The following is a 17,042-nucleotide window of genomic DNA, read 5'->3' on the forward strand; positions in this document are numbered from 1 at the left end:
TTCAAAATTGAAATGAATATAAAAACTCAATTATTTAATGATACACTAAATAATACACTAATATGTATTTTTAGAAGTAATATATTAATTGGAGTATAACTCCTTTCATTAAATAGTCTGTACTTCAAATAAGTGCACATATATGTGTCAACTTACATGTGGAGTGTACAAAATATATATTCAAATCTATGAAAGTACATGCACAGTATGAGTATTAGGAAACTAATGCATATGTTTTGGTGGATGGAAAGTAGTCCGTCCTATATAGGGAGAAACAGATGTTCTCAATTCAGCAGGATAATCTTCTCAATTGCTCCAATCAAAAGGTTCTTCCATCGGTTCCACTTTTCATTAATGTTTACCTATGATTTGACTTTGTGTGAGCTTTGACATGATGAGGCTTAATGAAACATTCAGAGTATATTTAGGTTACTTATCTGATTTGACTGACTAGTTTTAGCATTCTGGTCACTTTTAAATGTGGCATTTCTAATTTTCTGATAAATGCTGTATCTACCTTCCTTATTAGCCCTAAATAAGTATATATTTGGGCTAGTAATATTATATGATAAAGCTGTCATAACTCTGGACAGATGGTTGTGATTAAGATGAAGAAAATTGATTCCTGAACTAAAAGTTTTGAATTTAGGTAAGGCTGATTTTGAACTGATGAACAGGAATTGACTACAATAGGCAAATTAGAACTACTTACAAATAAAACAATGGCTGAACAATGGGAGATGTTGGAAGAGGGCATTGCATAGACTCTTGGGCAATAGCAGAGGTAATCATGTGAGATCAGGATGAAAATTCTTTCAAAGTTATTCTCTGGCTATGATTACATATTAAGAATAGAATGAGGTGAGAGCTATACCACACAGCTAGGTGACAGTGGAGAGGCCTTAAAGGGTAAGGCTAACTGTCAAAGGCAAAAACAAGTCGAGATGAATGAGGAAAGAAGATGTTACCTTTGTAAAGCCAGTTATGACTTGACAAGCTATTTAGATCTTGTGGCTGGGGTGCACATTTTAGAAACATCTGTGTATAGAATTCTGATTTCAGAAACTAGCTCCATGTTCTCCATATGCTCTCAAGTTTTTGATTTACTTTTTGTATTTCCTCTCCTACCTATACTTAGTTCAAAGGTAGATGAAGTCGAAATTAGATGGCACTAACTTTGGATATTAAAATGAAAAGAAGATTGAGGAACATGTTGTTTTTGAATATGGAAAAAAAAGAGTAGAATTTTACATAGTAAATATATGGAAAGAGGAAGTATACATGGAGGAATAATATGTTCAGGAAAGCAATGATCAGCATGATGTTGATAAATCAAGGAAATTAAGCTACAATGCCAGCTTTCTGTTTAGAATATTTAATAACTGAATGACCAAGACACTGGTGGAAAGATTCATTGAAACTTATGACATTTAATATTCCTGTGTACTCTTGGCTTTGCAGAAGACAATGAATTAGGATGACCTTTAAATTACTAACTAAAGACTAAATCTCTGAATCAAATAACGTGGACCAATGCAGCCAAATTCAAGGGTGAGATTGAACTTTCAACTTGATATGCAGGCAAGCTTGGAAGTAGACATATTGGGAAAGCAAGATATGAATTTCCCACCATGTCCCGCCAGAAAGTTTGGTGAAGGTACCTTCTTGAAAGTCTCAGCAACTTCTTCCCCTGAATTCTGGGTAATCAGTTGGGAGCTTGTTACTGAGCTTGAGGCATGCACAAGGAACATGTTGGCTCATGAAGATGTCAAAAGAAATGATTGCACACTGGTGAGCTGTAGTGAAGATGAGGTGGGGAGTTTGCAAAGGGACATAGACAGGTTAGATGAGTGGGCAAACAATTTCTGACAAAACATAATGTGGGAAAACCTGAACTTGCCTACTTTTCAGGAATTATAGAAAAGGAATATTACTTTTAATTGGTGAATTTGCAAATTCAATGGTACAGGGGGATCTGGGTACCCTTGTACTTGAATCATAAGATAGTATTCAGGGAGAACAAGTTATTAAGAAGGAAAAGGGAATATTGATCTTTATTGCAAGGGGAATGGAAAACTAAAGTAGGGAAGTTGTACTGATGCTAAACAGGGCATTCGTGAGACCACTCTGGAATATTGAATACAGTTTTGATCTTGTTGTTTGAATGAAGATATAATTACATTAAGAAGTAGTTAAGAGAAGGTGCATTCAATTTATTTCTGGATGAAGGGCTCATCTTATAAAAAAAAATTGAATAGGTCAGAGTTATACCAATTGGAGTTTGGAAAAAGGAAAGGTAATCCTATTGAAATATTGATGATCTTGAGGTAACTTGATTTGTGAATACCACTTAAGGTGTTACCTCTTGTGAGGGAGGCCAGTGGTGCACCTTCTTGATGAATTGTTTGCTCCTTTCACTGGCAGGGATGACAGAGCTAAGAGCATAGTGTTCTCCTTCATCCTGTAACGTGGCTCATTTACACGTGATCTCCATGGCTCCTATTGCGCCTCTTCACCATGGCTCACCATTGCACCCAACTACATATCCTCACTGCTCATAAGAAAAATGCCATTGAATTGTTGAAGCCACCAGAATCAGAGGCCGCTTAGGTGCAGCACTGCATCCACCTTGCGAGACCTCAAGAGACTGTTAAAGTATGTCCTGCTTTGTTCATGTCCCGCTGTCTACATTGCCTGCTCACCTGCCCTCCCTCAATCCATTGTTTTAATTGGCACCATCTCTAACAACACATCTAGGGAATCTTTGAACACATAGGAGTACTAAATGAGACGGCCGTAAAGCTCAGTGAACTGGAACTGATCTATTTACACAGGTAAATGAAAATGAGGGACCTGCACGTAAGAAATCAGTGAAACCAGACTTACGGTGATAAAGACTATCCCACATTTCAAACCCAGCTGTATTATACATTTTTTTCCAAAGTTTACAATATTCCAGTGCAGCAATTTTCGAAATTCCAAGTAGCTTTACAAGTAGCGAGCGAGCTCTGCCGGCTGATCACAGCGAGCTGTCGCAGCCAGATGTGGCTGTTCTCGCTGTTTGGAACGAGTCAGAGTGCGGTGTGTCGATGGGGGCACGTCGTCAGTGCAGTTAGTATCAACCGGGCGTGGCCACAACTGGTTCCAGGCCACTTCATCAGCTGCAGCAGGTAGGGTCGGAGCTCCTGTATTGTTTAAGTGCGAGAGCCAGAGGGCAATAACATCTCTAACAGTCTCGGCTGAATAAAGAAAGTTTCAGCTCTTGACAAGCAGGGAAAACAGATATTTGCAATTTGTTTTTCATCTGAAATATGTAGTAGTCCGTTTAGCACGTTATTTGAAAACCTTTCCGTAACTCCATGCGGACATATTAGCATTTGTTTTCCACGTTGCTTCTGGGTTGATATTCGCAAAAGTGCGCTGAATTTGTTTTATTTTCGGTTAGTACTCAACATTGTAGCCCAGTCGTCGTAAAACACCCATCTTGAACTCTGATTTAGTAATTTACACCAAGATTCCCCACTTTGTCTTTTGTTGTCTTGTCGACTGGTACAGAGAATCTGATTGTTAATCTAACTCACTAAGCCGCCGGTTTGTTTCCACGTATTGATGTTTCTTTCCATTGCTGGAAGCTGTGTGTTTGTATTGGTCACTGACGGAGGAAGCAAGATTTGAGCTTTCATTTCTTAAATCCGATTTCTAGGACACTGAGCTGTGATCTGCTGGATTACTGTTGGAAATCCAAGGCAGTGCCGCTAATGCGGTGTAGCAACAGACAACGAGTGACCGTGGTAGATTAAACAGCTCCGTTTACATTGACACAGGAGCTGGCGGCCCCTCAGACCTGTTCTGCCGTTCATTCAGACCATGGCTGAACTGAATTGAGAATTGCAACGGGACTCGCGGTTAAAAGAACGGGATGTCGTACCCCAATGGTGCGTCGGTTGGATTGCCAATGTACAATCTCCAGGATCAAGTGCAAAACCCAAGTTCCCACCTGTTGACCGTCAATGGGCACCGACATTCTCCCACGTTTTTGGAAGTGGCAGAGGATATGGTTGACACTAGCTATTCTCCGGTTTCACTTGAGCAAGAAGAAGTCGTGGTTAATAATGGATCAGGTATTCCTGACAATCCGGAGGCGGATACGCCAGATTCAACCCTTCCGATGAACAGCGCATCCATGGCCGGCTCGGAGTCCCGCAAGAACAGCTCGTCCACTCGGTTTTACCATCCTTACATGACCAAAACTAGCATGCAGGGAGACGTTTACAACTTTTTGGAAAGACCGAGCGGCTGGAAGTGCTTCCTTTACCATTTCGCTGTGTAAGTATTTACACTTTTTTAAAGCGGCTGATGACGAATAATCAAGGAGTTGTTGAGACAGTTGTTTTCGAACTCCGGTTCCATGCTATTGTGTTCACTTGTGCTCTGGGAATTCTTGACAGCAGTGGGTTTTTTAAAAAAACCTCGTCTTTAATTGCTACTGACGGCCATAGATTTCCTCAAAGTTCTTTCGAGCTATGGGATTAAATGTTCTGAATAACCAACCCGTCTTCACACCTTCCGTTACTCGCCTACGACAATGCATTGTTTCGATATAAACTTTCACGCAATTTCATCCTTTGAAAACAACTGTCTAAGTCCAGGCAGGAAATAGTTTCCTCTCAAGAAGGTGACAGAAATGCTCCCTTCCAGTACAATAGGGCGTTAATGGTCAATCATCTTCTACTGTGTTTAATATATGCCTTTTTCCTTCTACTATTCCTCCCCCCTCCCCCCCCCCCCAAAATGTTTTGTTTCGTGAAGTGTTGTGTGCCTGATAAAAGGAATCTCATGCCGGCGTAGCTGCATTTTCCACCCACTTTGATAAGGTCGAACCTGCTCTACTCTTCGTGGCGGCGAAAGTGTTCATTTCAAATAGTTTTTGTTAAACTTTTTTTCTCTGAACTTTAGTTCGGTTCTCTTGGGATCCATGCGTTCATGACAGGAACCATGTCGGTCTATCGATACCTCTTTAAACAGTCAATGTAGTGAAGAATTGCTCTAAGAAGCTTTCCATGTTTTATTTATGCATATGGCATAACAACGTAATTTACCGTAGTCTGCTCCTGGATCTCAACAAAGGAATCACCTTATGAGTCACATGACATCTTCTTATGACCATGTAGACGCCGCTCCATAGCCAATGTTTCCTTTAGTTCCATTGCCCTTATAGGCACATTTTTGAGTCTTTTGAAAGTGTATGGAATATTATAACTTTTAATTCTAAAGACTTTGCTGTATTTTACAAGGTGTTTGGGGTCTGATTGTCACCTTCCCATTTTGCACCATCTTCCTGCTATGCCAACTTGCTAGTGACAGCAAAACTGGCAGATTTATCACCCATTGTGTTGAGTTGAATCACTTAAGTCACCAATTTAAGGACCACTAGCTGTCTCCAATGGCATTTTACCTGTATTACTTGGGAGGGTGGCTGGCCCTGGCAGCATTGTAATAGGCTCTTGGTGGTATTTTTGGCCCTACCATGGCACCCAGCAAAGGTAACACTCGGCCTTAGTGACCTAGCCCTTTTCCTGATAATGAGGGTCTGTCTGTCTCACACTGGCCTCATTAATCTCACTTACCCTTCTTTGAGGGTGCCTTGCCATTATCTCCTCTCCTCTGTACTGACCTTTTTTACTTGTGATTAATGCCTGAAGTTCCATTCAAGGTGATCTTTATATTTATCTGCAAAGAGTATTAATCTTGCCCACCCCTCCCTAATGCTGACCATCTGTCACAGGGTAGTCACCTCACATACCCCTCTCCCTGATGCTAACTGCTGGTCACAGTATCCACATCTGACCTGCTCCTCTCCAATACCAGTTACATGTATCTACTTTCTGTGAGCAAGTGACAAATTTAGTATGTAATATAATTCTTGTGTTGGGTTTAGAGTTCACCCTGGTGAACACATGAGAGTTCCACAATGTGAGGCAAGGCTGAGTGATTTTTTTTTCAAGGAGAAACAGATCTATTTTGAGGTTGACAATATTATTGTTAATAGACTCCTGTATCATTTTTGTCCAAGTATTGACATTAGTTTTGAGAATAACAAAGCTTTTTACAACTGCATTTAGGGCCACTGAAAAATTCCTTCTCCAATTCTCTGATTCTCCCTTAGCTAAGACAGGCTCTTTATTGGTGCCAGAATTATTGTGGAAAGTTTGCAACAAAAACCAAATACGATTCGGGGTCAGGTTCCATTCATGAGGCAATAAGAAATTATCCTTAACATGTCTACCCCTGAAATGCAATGCTCCTACCCCACAAATGTCAACACTTTGACTAAACCAACAGCCTGTCAAAGTGCAAGCTAAATAATTTCTCATTGATTATTTTCCTTTCGTTTGAAAAGTATGGCGGATTGGGCTTTCTACGTGATGCTTTACCAACATATTTGTGAGATAAAAAAATAATCAATGTGTTTGCCTAAGTTCTCAAGTGCTGAACTCTTGCTTCAGTAAATATACTCTCAGATTTTTTTGGAACGGAACATTAATTGATACTGCTTCTCAAAGTCAGTCTTCATTTATGTTTTCAAATGAGTGAATTTCTTTGTTTTAGTATATTTCATGTGCAGTGAGAGTGGATCCTGCTGTATGCTAGTATTATATTTAAGGTTTGCTTCATCTTCTGGGTTAGTGAGGAGGAAAGGGGGAGGATGAAGAATAGCTGTGCTGGCATCCATACTCTCAGCGACATGTGGGAGGATTTTCTTTGGTTAATTTCTTGACTGTGCTCATTCAACTTCTTGGTAAAGGTTTCAGAGTGGAAAATTTTAACCACAATTTAATAACAAATGATGTGCAAGTTTGGTTCAGCATGTCTTCCACTGTCAGATGCCCCTTAATTTTAATGGATAAAATATTCTATAACCTCCATCACCAGCCCCTACATCCCTTCTCATCTCTGTAACCTTACTCATTCCTTCAGCTCCTCTTTCACTTCTCTTTAGACCCCTTTTTCACTCCTCTAGCTATACAATCCACCCTATCGCTGAAACCTTCATCAGGTACTACAGTCCTGCATATCACTGTAACTTCATGCAGGATCTACACACTTCCTGTCTGTCGAACCTCCTCCAGCCCCTACACTCCTCCTGTCTCTGTAATATCCCCCTACCCCTCAACTCTTCCTTATCTCTGTAACCTCTTCCAGCCCTTACATCCCTCATTATGATGGTGAAGTGATGGTCTAGTGGTATTATTGATTAGATTACTTACAGTGTGGAAACAGGCCCTTCGGCCCAACAAGTCCACACCGCCTCGCTGAAGCGCAACCCACCCATACCCCTTACCTAACACTACGGGCAATTTAGCATGGCCAATTCACCTGACCTGTACATCTTTGAACTGTGGGAGGAAACCGGAGCACCCGGAGGAAACCCACGCAGACACGGGGAGAATGTGCAAACTCCACACAGTCAGTCGCCTGAGGCGGGAATTGAACCCGGGTCTCTGGTGCTAACCACTGTGCCACCGTGCCGCCCATTGCTGGACAGTTAATTGAGAGACCTAGATAAAGTTTTGGGGAGCTGGGTTCAAACCATACAGTGGGGAGTGGAACCTGAATTCAAATCCAAATCTGGAATTAAAAGTGTAATGTTGACCATAAATCAATTGTCAGAAACAAAATCCATCTGGTAAATTAATATCTTTTCAGGGGCAAAAAACTGCCATCCTTGCTTCATCTGGCCTACAATGGGACTCCTGATACACTGCAATGTGGTTAACTTTAAACTGTCTTCTGGTCAATTTGGGGATGGGCAATAAATGCAGGGCTAGCCCTCCCTCATCATATGAATGAATTTTTAAAAAATCCATAACTTGCAGTAGCAGATATACTTTCCCTTCTCTGTTTCCTCCTCCATGACCTACACCCCTTTCTCTCTCTGTTTCCTGCTCTAGCATGTACACACCTCCTCAACTCTGTAACCTCTCCAACCCTTCAGCCCTCCTTCTCATGAAGGGGCATAATTTTTTGGTAAGAGGCAGAAAACTCAGGGGCTTTAAAAAATAAGCTTTTTCACGTTGTGGTGGGAATTCAGAATGTACTGCCTGGGAAGGTAATGGAGGTCGAAAACCTTTAAACCTTGAAAAAATATTTGGAAGGGCACTTGAAATATCATATCGTAACATTGAAGGATGTGAGATAGATGCAGGAAATGGGATTAGTGCAGTTTTAGTGGTAGTTATTGTTCATGCAGACTCAATAGGCCAAAGAACCTTTTCTACACTACAAGACTTTAAAAAGAATGAAAATCTGAAATAAATCACAGATCAGTGAACAACTGAGAAAAGATTTGCCCATCATAACTTTGTATATACTCTTCACACTATATCTTATTTGGGGTTTGATGCAAAAATGTTTGAATTTGCTGTATTTCAATTCTTGTATTAGAGAATAATTGCCTACTGAGAGTCAATAGACCATAGAACTTTTTTTAATTGTTATTATGGAAATTCACTGAGTAAAATGACTACAAAAATAATTGCATCAGCAATATAACACCTGTGTGACATCATTGCAGTGCCAACATTGCAGCCAACAAAGAATAGGGATAGGTAAAAAGAGCCACCCAAGTTCATAGGATTTGGTACAGCTCAGTTGGTGAGGTGCCATGAACCCCACACTGTCCCCTGCACCAGGCAGAATGGAAATGAGTTAAGCATGAAATTTTGTGAAGCTGTCTGATTCTTAGTTATGGTTAGTGGCAGACCCTTGCCCATCCTTAAAATCCTGCTATTTCTTTGCACCTGGAAAACTCTTGATTGAGGAAATTGCTTGTTTTGTCAGCCATCTTGTGGAAAGGCATTCTGGCCCAAAAAGCCAAAGCTGAGCAGCAAATGCTGCAATGCAGTACCCTTCCTCTCCTAGGCCATGTGCTTTCAGGCTTGATGTAAACTGTAGAGTTGATCCAGCAAAAGCAGGGTTAGAGTGATGAGGTAAGTGATGACTGATGCATTCAACAACCTAATTTTGCAGTTGATGTCGATAAGCCCAAACAGACTGCTCCCCTGCAACTGATTGCCATACCAGAGGCTCCATCAATCGGACAATTCCATAAAACCATCACCATCTTGTTATAAATTATAAAATTAGGTTAGTTAACTGGAATAATAAAAATGAAAGGAAGATTTGCCATGCTGTTCACAAACACATAGATTTCTCAAAATATTTTATAGCCAATGATATACTCCTGATGTATAGTCCATGTTGTAACTATTAGGAAGAAATATGAGCACAACCCATGTCCCACAGACAGTAAAGTGTGTGTGATCAGATAATTTCTCTATATGGTGTTGAATGAGGATAGATATTGGCCACATCACTGGAGAAAACTCTTCTGCTCTTTTCTTGTAAATGACATCACAATTCCAATAAATTCCACTTACCTCTCTCATGGCTCATTTCATATTGTAGTTAATGCCTAATTCCACATCCTTTTTTTGTTTTTATAATTATCCCTCAATCTTGTATGGTTCTATGTCCTACTGGTTTTCAACAGTTTTATAATCTGTTTGATAAAATCCAACTAGTGTAGCAATAAGATTATTTAGTATAAATAAGTGAAAGTGTTGTATGTGAAAGCAAAACAAAAGGTGATATTTTATATTTCATGAATGGGGTTTTGAAAAGCTGATCATGGAAGGGATACAAAGTGTCTAATTGATCGTAGATACAGTATGGAGAAGCAACTAACAAAGCTAGTTGTCTCAGTATGTATGTTACAAAATTTAGTCATATGAAATAAGGGAATATTTGTCATATGGATTTATGATCCCACTGATTCTAATACTTGAAAGGCCTGATTCCAGATTGAAACCTGGCTTGATAGATCATTCATTTATTTTTGCAATTTAGTTATTGTGGTGAAACTGTCAAATGAAAATGAAAATGACTTGCTGAGACTGGTGTTGCGTAAGATCCATGGCTAGCTTGGTTCCTTTATCTGGAATCATAGACGGCCCCTTATCAAATTAGAAAAGCTGCAGCTTCCAAAGGCCAGGGGAGGACTGGACTTTCCAGACTTTAGGAGATATCAGTTGAGCTCTTTATTATCGTATGTAGCTGATTGAGTCTCTTGTGACCCACAATCAATTTTGTTAGACATTGAGACCTCCCAAGCAAAGTGTCCCCTCATCAATCTTTTATTTATGGACAAGATGACAGCTATTATGGACTATTGCAAAAACCCTATTGTATTAAATACAATTAAAGCCTGAGGATAATGTGACAACATGAGGGTAATCTGCAAAAAAACCTCCCATTATACTCCTATAGTGGGAGCATCGGGATTTCAGCCAGGGCAGACAGATGCTCCATTTAAAACTTGGAGGTCCCAGAGGTATCTCTTGCTTGGGGGACCTGCTCAATGGGGAGGTTATGATGTCTTTTGAGCAGTTGCACCAGACGTTTGGACTACCTAACAGGGACCTTTTTCAGTATTTCCAAAGAAGAGATTATATACAGAAGAAGACCACACTGCTAGGCAATCCCTACGAATCTGATAGGGAGAGAAGAGTGCTATTGCTGATGGGGCTGACCTCGGTCAGTACTCTTTATCACTCATTATACAAAGAGGTATCGAAAGACATGGAACGATTATTTAAAATGTGGAATGAAGAATTGGGGTTAGAAATCTCTTCAGAAACATGGGAGGACATCTGGGAAAATGCCAGAAAGATCTCTATTTGTAGTAGAACTCAAGCTATCCAATTAAAGATACTCCACAGGGCTTATAAAGCACCTGAACGACTCGCAAAATTTAAGATAGGAGCATCCCCACTGTGTTCTAAATGCAAAATAGAAGTTGTCACTCTCATGCATTGCCTATGGATGTGCCATAAGATCCGCAGGTATTGGGACAGAATAGCGAATGCTTTAACAGAGATCTTGGTTATGGAGATTAGATTGGATCCAGTGTCTCTACTCTTGGGCTTTTCAGATTTTCCCCTCCCTGGACGTGCATGTGTGGAAACTATTTTCCATTCTCTCCTTTTGTGCAAGGCAAAATATCTTAGTGAATTGGGCAGCTGAAGGCCCTCCAGGACTTTTGAACTGACACAGGTTAATCATGGAATATACCCCCCTTGACTTCCTCACAAATATGGTGCACCAAAAAACTGAATTACTCTATAAAATATGGCAGCCCTTTTTGAACTATACCGACACAGATATTTCAGCCATATTGTCTGGCTGTGGTAATAGTCCTGGCTGGTCCGGAGATCCCCGGGAGGAGGAATCCTGCATATATACGAGTTTTGTTATGACTTAACGTAAATCTATTTTGAGCATGTACTTAGTTATTTAATTATACTGTTGTTTATCACTAGTAATGTGTGATATTCTATTTTACGTTTTGGTTGTTTGTAAGATAGATCAGCAGTTAATTGGGGTTTTCTCTTTTTGTTTCAGTTATTACTTATTTCTTTACTTTTTTCTTATTTATTTAATTTTATATTGATGTTTATACTTGGTTTTTTCAATAAAAATACTTATTAGAAAGAAAGTCAGTGAGTTAGCCTGTATCTGAGATTCTTGGGAAGGAATGGAAAGAGTTACATCGGGAATGTGCAGAAAGTCACTGAAAGAACATCAGAAAGAGCATTCTCATAGGATATAGAAGGTGAGGTAGAATATTCATTTTAACTAGGGCTACTCTGCCTAACCAGGACATTGGGAGACTGACTTTTTTTTAAAAACTGAACTCTGAGAAAAGCAAAGTGCTTTTATTAGCCCTGTCTATTTAAGCTGTTTTTATAGTTCATGATGTCTTTACAGTTCTGCTAACCTGGAGACAACCAAGAATTGAAACTGCTCCTACTCCTGACCCAACCTCTCTATTTCTGTACATTGTAAAAACTCAACTTTTTAAACCCTTCAACCGTTAACTCACTAGGTAATTTTAGATTACGCTACGAACTTAGAAGTATTGCTTTGAGCTTATTGTTCAATGTTACTTTGACATTTGTTTTTTAAAAAAAGCTGACTTCACAGAAGGAAAACTAAAAATCCACTTATCTCAAGTACAGAATGCAAATTCCTAAGTAACAATATATTAAATGCTTTCATCATAGTGTAATTGAGTAACGGAAGACAATTTTGCTCAAATTGTGTAGAAATTGTGCCCCAACTGAATCCCAATTTTGCCCTCGTTCTATAAATACATTGTTTTCACCTGAGGGTATAAGAAGCAAGATTTGAATGTTTACTGATTCATAGAATTGGAGGGACTTTATGTAAAGCATAAGAAATATGAACCTGCCGCATCATTGTATCAGATCATAGCCAAACTTGAACATCACTTTGCCAAGCTGTATCCAACTGGATCCCTAAGTGACCAAATATTTCTTGATCCCAGTCTTGGATATACTTAACAATTGAGAATGCGTAGTCTTTTGGATTGGATAATTCTGCAGGTTCTCTGAATGAAGTACATTTTCCTCTGTCAGTCCCCTTATCCTGAGATAACTCTTAGTTCTAGATTCTACTGCTAAATAGAGTTTTAACACTTCTTTTAAAATTTAACCTACTTTCCTAATCAAATGTTATTACACTCCTCTGGAGCAGGTAGGACTTGAATCTGGGCCTCTCAGTGCAGAGATAGAGACACTACCACTGTGGCACACAGAATCCCTGAATTTTAACTTTTGCTCAATATAGTAAATTACTCTCATCTGATAGCTTCAGATTATGGCCAATTGTGAGTAGGCTTTATATAAAAAGATTCAGTTATCTAAAAATGACTAACATATTGGACAATAGGGTAATTAACCTGCTTGTTTATAACTTTTCACTACAAGAATTAAATTCATGTCTTGCATTGAGATGAAGCGTCACTTTATGTGCTGCAGACTTTTGTTACTCTACCAATTTTTTGAATGGATGGTGCACTTCATGATTTGTAATAACAGAAAAAGATGGTTCATTGGTTGCTATTTAATTTAGCTTAAATTGGTTATTAATCTCAGCTCATAGGAAATATGGGTTTGCTTTTGCAAATTGCTTTTTTTTGTTATGACAGGAAATTTGAATTTTAATAGCTGTGAGTGAAGATGATTTGTGAGAGGCTTAGTAAGAATATATTTGGTAAATTTGAAATGCTACTTCAATTTAAACTGTGGCATAGGTTCAAACTGACAGAAGGTCTGATGTCAAAAAGCTCTTCACATATTGCTTAATGTTTGTTTGGAATCCCTTCAGGACTGTGATTTCAAGTATTGGTGTTACTAAACAAATTTTTGAAAGACTTGAAATTTAGGATAAATTATACAACAGCTAGTGTTAATACAGATTTTTTTTTATTTTGCCCTATACTTTAGTTAATATCAAAATATTGGCATCTTAAACTTGTTCCAGAATAAAACAAATAAGACTATCCTTTGGGGACATTACAGTTGTATCTTTGCAGCTTTTGATGCTCTGATTCAGTGGTGAAAGTCAACTCACTGACATTTGATTTTATTTGGATGAATTTGGATGAGCTAAATGATTTTCTCCATCAAGATTTTGATTGATGAGCTTTCTGTCATTTGTTCTCTAGCCTGGTTCTTTTCATATCTTTCTTTACTTTAGGGATATCATGACTCAGATATTCCCCTCTTCAACCTAGTTTTCAAATATACCATTTATTCTGATGTCTCTGTACTGCTGGTGTTGAAATCAAGACATGCAGCTGAATTTTCCCTCTGAAATATCAACACACTTTCCACCTGACAACTGGGTGGATGGGATCAGGCCTTTGCTTCATGGGGTGCAGACATAGTCCCATTGGGCTGGTAAAGGTTTGAAGACAGATGGTGCAGGCAGTTAGTAGCTCTGGGTGCAGGATGGAGATGTGACTCTGAAATACAGGCATAATGTAAAGCCATCACTAACCATTATAGTGGCATCCATTTTGGAAGAAAGTGTTTGCACCAGAAAATCATGAAGTATTGCAGAAACCTGGTTTCCAGGGCAAGGTTTTCCATCAATCCTCATACTGAAATGAAGTTCAATTTGGAGGCTGATAATTCAGGCAGGTATGTGTGTGAGGGGGCAGTGGGGGGTGTCCTCTGTTTTTCGGTCTTTGAGGGTGGGAAGAAAAGGCCACCAAGTCAAATAAGATTGACGTGGCTGAAACCTCAGCAGTAGTTGTGGTCAAACTTCCAGTATCATCAGACATTTCCAGTGATTTCTTTCATCTGGCAAGGTGAGTGCCATGAGAGTTCCTGATGACAGGCCTCTGGGTGTTCATACTCCAGCTGAGCAGCCTTGGTGCACAAGCTGCTCTTAATTGTGAAATAATGCAAGACTTGAGCAAGAATAATTAACTGAGGAATGTCATCCAGGGGTTGAATGAATCTGGATCAGGCAAGAGCATCTAATCAACAGTCTGTCTTTAGAGAAGAGAATTTGGATGCAGACCAAGTATATCTCCACAATATGTAAATGCAGAACAATCGAATCCAGAGTTACCTGGATGACACAACAGATGGAGATTAAGACAGAGAACTGATCAACAATCTCAGAGATCCAGGCCAAATATACAGACTTCAACTGAAATGAATAAGCACATAAAAGAAAGAGTATGAAAGTAGGCTAACAGTGAATAGAAAAGGGAATCTGAAGTATTCCTTGGGCATATAAATAGTAAGAAGGAAGTACAAAGAAGCATTGGCCTGATTAGGGGCCAAAAGGAGGATTTAAGTATGGAGGCAAACAGCATAACTGAGATAATAAATTAAAATTTTATATCTGTCTTATCAAGGAGCAAAATGGTGCACTGGTCATGGTGAAGGAGCAGATAATTCAGAAACCTGAAGGGCTTAAAGTTGGTAAGGAGGAGGCATTAGATAAGCTGTTTGTATTTGGGATTGATAAAGCACCAGGACTGGTTAGGATGCATCCAAAGGTACCATAGGACATAGCATGAGATTTAAACCATTTGGCACGTCAACTCTACTGCACCATGCAATCACAACAGATCTGATAATCCTCAACTCAACTTTTCTGCTTGATCCCCATAACTCTGGATTCCTTTACTGTTTTAAAAAACCTGTTAATCTCCCTGCATTAAAGGGCAACATACCATTTGTCTTCCCAGTTGCTTGCTCTACCTGCATGTCAAGATTTCGTGATTCATAGTCACAGACAACCAGATCCCTATGTACTGCAGCATTTTGCAGTCTCTACATTTAAATAATATGCTGTTTTTCTGTTTTTTCTGTTCTTACTGCCAAATTGGACATTTCCCCAAATTACACTCCCTGTGCCACATTTCATCCCACTCAGTCTGTCTTTCATTGCAATTTTTCTGTTTCCTTCTCACAACCTCTCTCTGGATGTTTTGAGCTTCTCCTTTGAAAGAAATAACTTAAGTAAATCTGATTCATTCAGTTTGTCATGCAAGAGTATGTTACTTTTCTGCCTTTAGCTTTCTGTGATGGGAGAACCCAAACAAATCGTCTGCTCGTCCATCATTTCAGGTTTTGCAGGATCCTGAGCTAACTCTTAGCTAACCTTTTGGGTGCTATAAACTGGAAAATATCAAGATCAAAATTGCACTACAGAAACCAAACAGATCTGACAACCTTGCCAACCAGTCCAGTGATTCTAGGGTCTTCTCTATCTGACAGGGTGAAGCTCCTCAGGTTGTATCAAATCCCTACCTTGTAATAAAATCACTAACTTTTTTCAGAAGTGCAGTCAAGGCCTGTAATATCTTGCTTTACTAGGCTTGGTGGTTGTAGACTTGACTCCATCTTTTCCTCTGTATACAATATGGATCTTTTAAAACACCCTGTTCAGACATATTATGACATGTCTAGATGATGGGAGTTGAACCTAGTACTACTGGTTCAGACATAGGACAATGCTCCTGTGACACAGGACAACCCTCCAATGTTATTTTTAACCTGCTAATATGATATGAGCATAGGAGTGGTGTTTGTGACACCTTTTGGGTGTTCTTTGGTTGTAAGCTACTTAGTGGCTGCAGTAGGACCCTCTGTTTATGCAGAATTATCACTGCAACTATCTTGAAATTTAATCCCACCCATTTTTGGTTTAGCCCCTGACAGGGTATGAATTATGCCAGAAGTTCATTTCCAATCATATGTAAGGCTTGGATCCAGGAATTTAGTGTAAATTACTCAAGAGAAATTTGGTATGTTAATACATTCATTCATTCATTATAACTTCACTTTATAATAGGCCAGTTCTGATTTTAAAATTATTTAATTTTTTTTCTCTATTTACCTACAAGAACAAATCATTTCTCTGTATCTAACCTATCAACTGATATTTTTCTGTTATGAAGGAACTGTTGTCTGTATTTAGTGCAGGGAAAGGCAGACTATCTCAGCTGTCATCAGCGGATTGAATTCATTAGTAATTACTTAGAGCAGCCATGTTCCTTTTTGTAGTTATCTTTAACTTGGATTAACTCTGTATGAAATATGCAGCATCTGACTAAAATTTAAGGGATTACAATGTTTACAGTTGTTTATTTATTCATTAGAAAGTCAATTCAATGGCATAAATATTATAGACTGTTTGCAAACCAAACTGGAGTAGACAGTTTAACAAACATCTGAATCAAGGCAATAAAAAGAACCAATGAATATTGCGTGCAAAACAATGAATTCAATTAACTGTTAACCAAGATGTTGCCTCTCAATACATGAATCTAGATTCCCTTAGTGATGTAAGGGAAAGTATGATGAAACATTAAGTATGTTTTACAATTAGCTCTAAACATAGCTAGCCAATGGCAACAGTAGAAATGGATGATAATTAGGGAAATATTTCTTGTAGTCACTTGTGTTTATGAAAATTCCACTTTATTCATAAACATGACCAGTTTTTTCACTGATCGCTAAATTGATTCTTTGCAACTCTATTCATAATCAGAAACTTATGTTAAACCTGTTAGTATTTTGTTTCCACAATTGGAAATCACCTTCATCAAGGAAAGGGAATATGCCTTGATCGAAACTAGCATCTAGGATTAC

The 17,042-nt window shown here is 38.9% G+C and overlaps 1 protein-coding gene across 1 annotated transcript in view; it reads left to right on the plus strand.

The window, feature by feature from the left end:
- The first annotated feature begins 3,792 nt into the window (after positions 1–3,792).
- The window catches only part of kcnq1.2 (potassium voltage-gated channel, KQT-like subfamily, member 1.2), a 567,343-nt gene continuing 554,093 nt past the window's right edge, over positions 3,793–17,042 (plus strand). The window contains exon 1 of the mRNA XM_072552112.1: positions 3,793–4,326. Coding sequence (XP_072408213.1) covers positions 3,920–4,326 — 407 coding nt within the window. The 5' untranslated portion in view covers positions 3,793–3,919. The remainder of the gene's footprint in view (positions 4,327–17,042) is intronic.

The sequence above is a fragment of the Chiloscyllium punctatum genome, chromosome 32 (assembly GCF_047496795.1).
Source record: "Chiloscyllium punctatum isolate Juve2018m chromosome 32, sChiPun1.3, whole genome shotgun sequence".
NCBI classification, from domain to species: domain Eukaryota; kingdom Metazoa; phylum Chordata; class Chondrichthyes; order Orectolobiformes; family Hemiscylliidae; genus Chiloscyllium; species Chiloscyllium punctatum.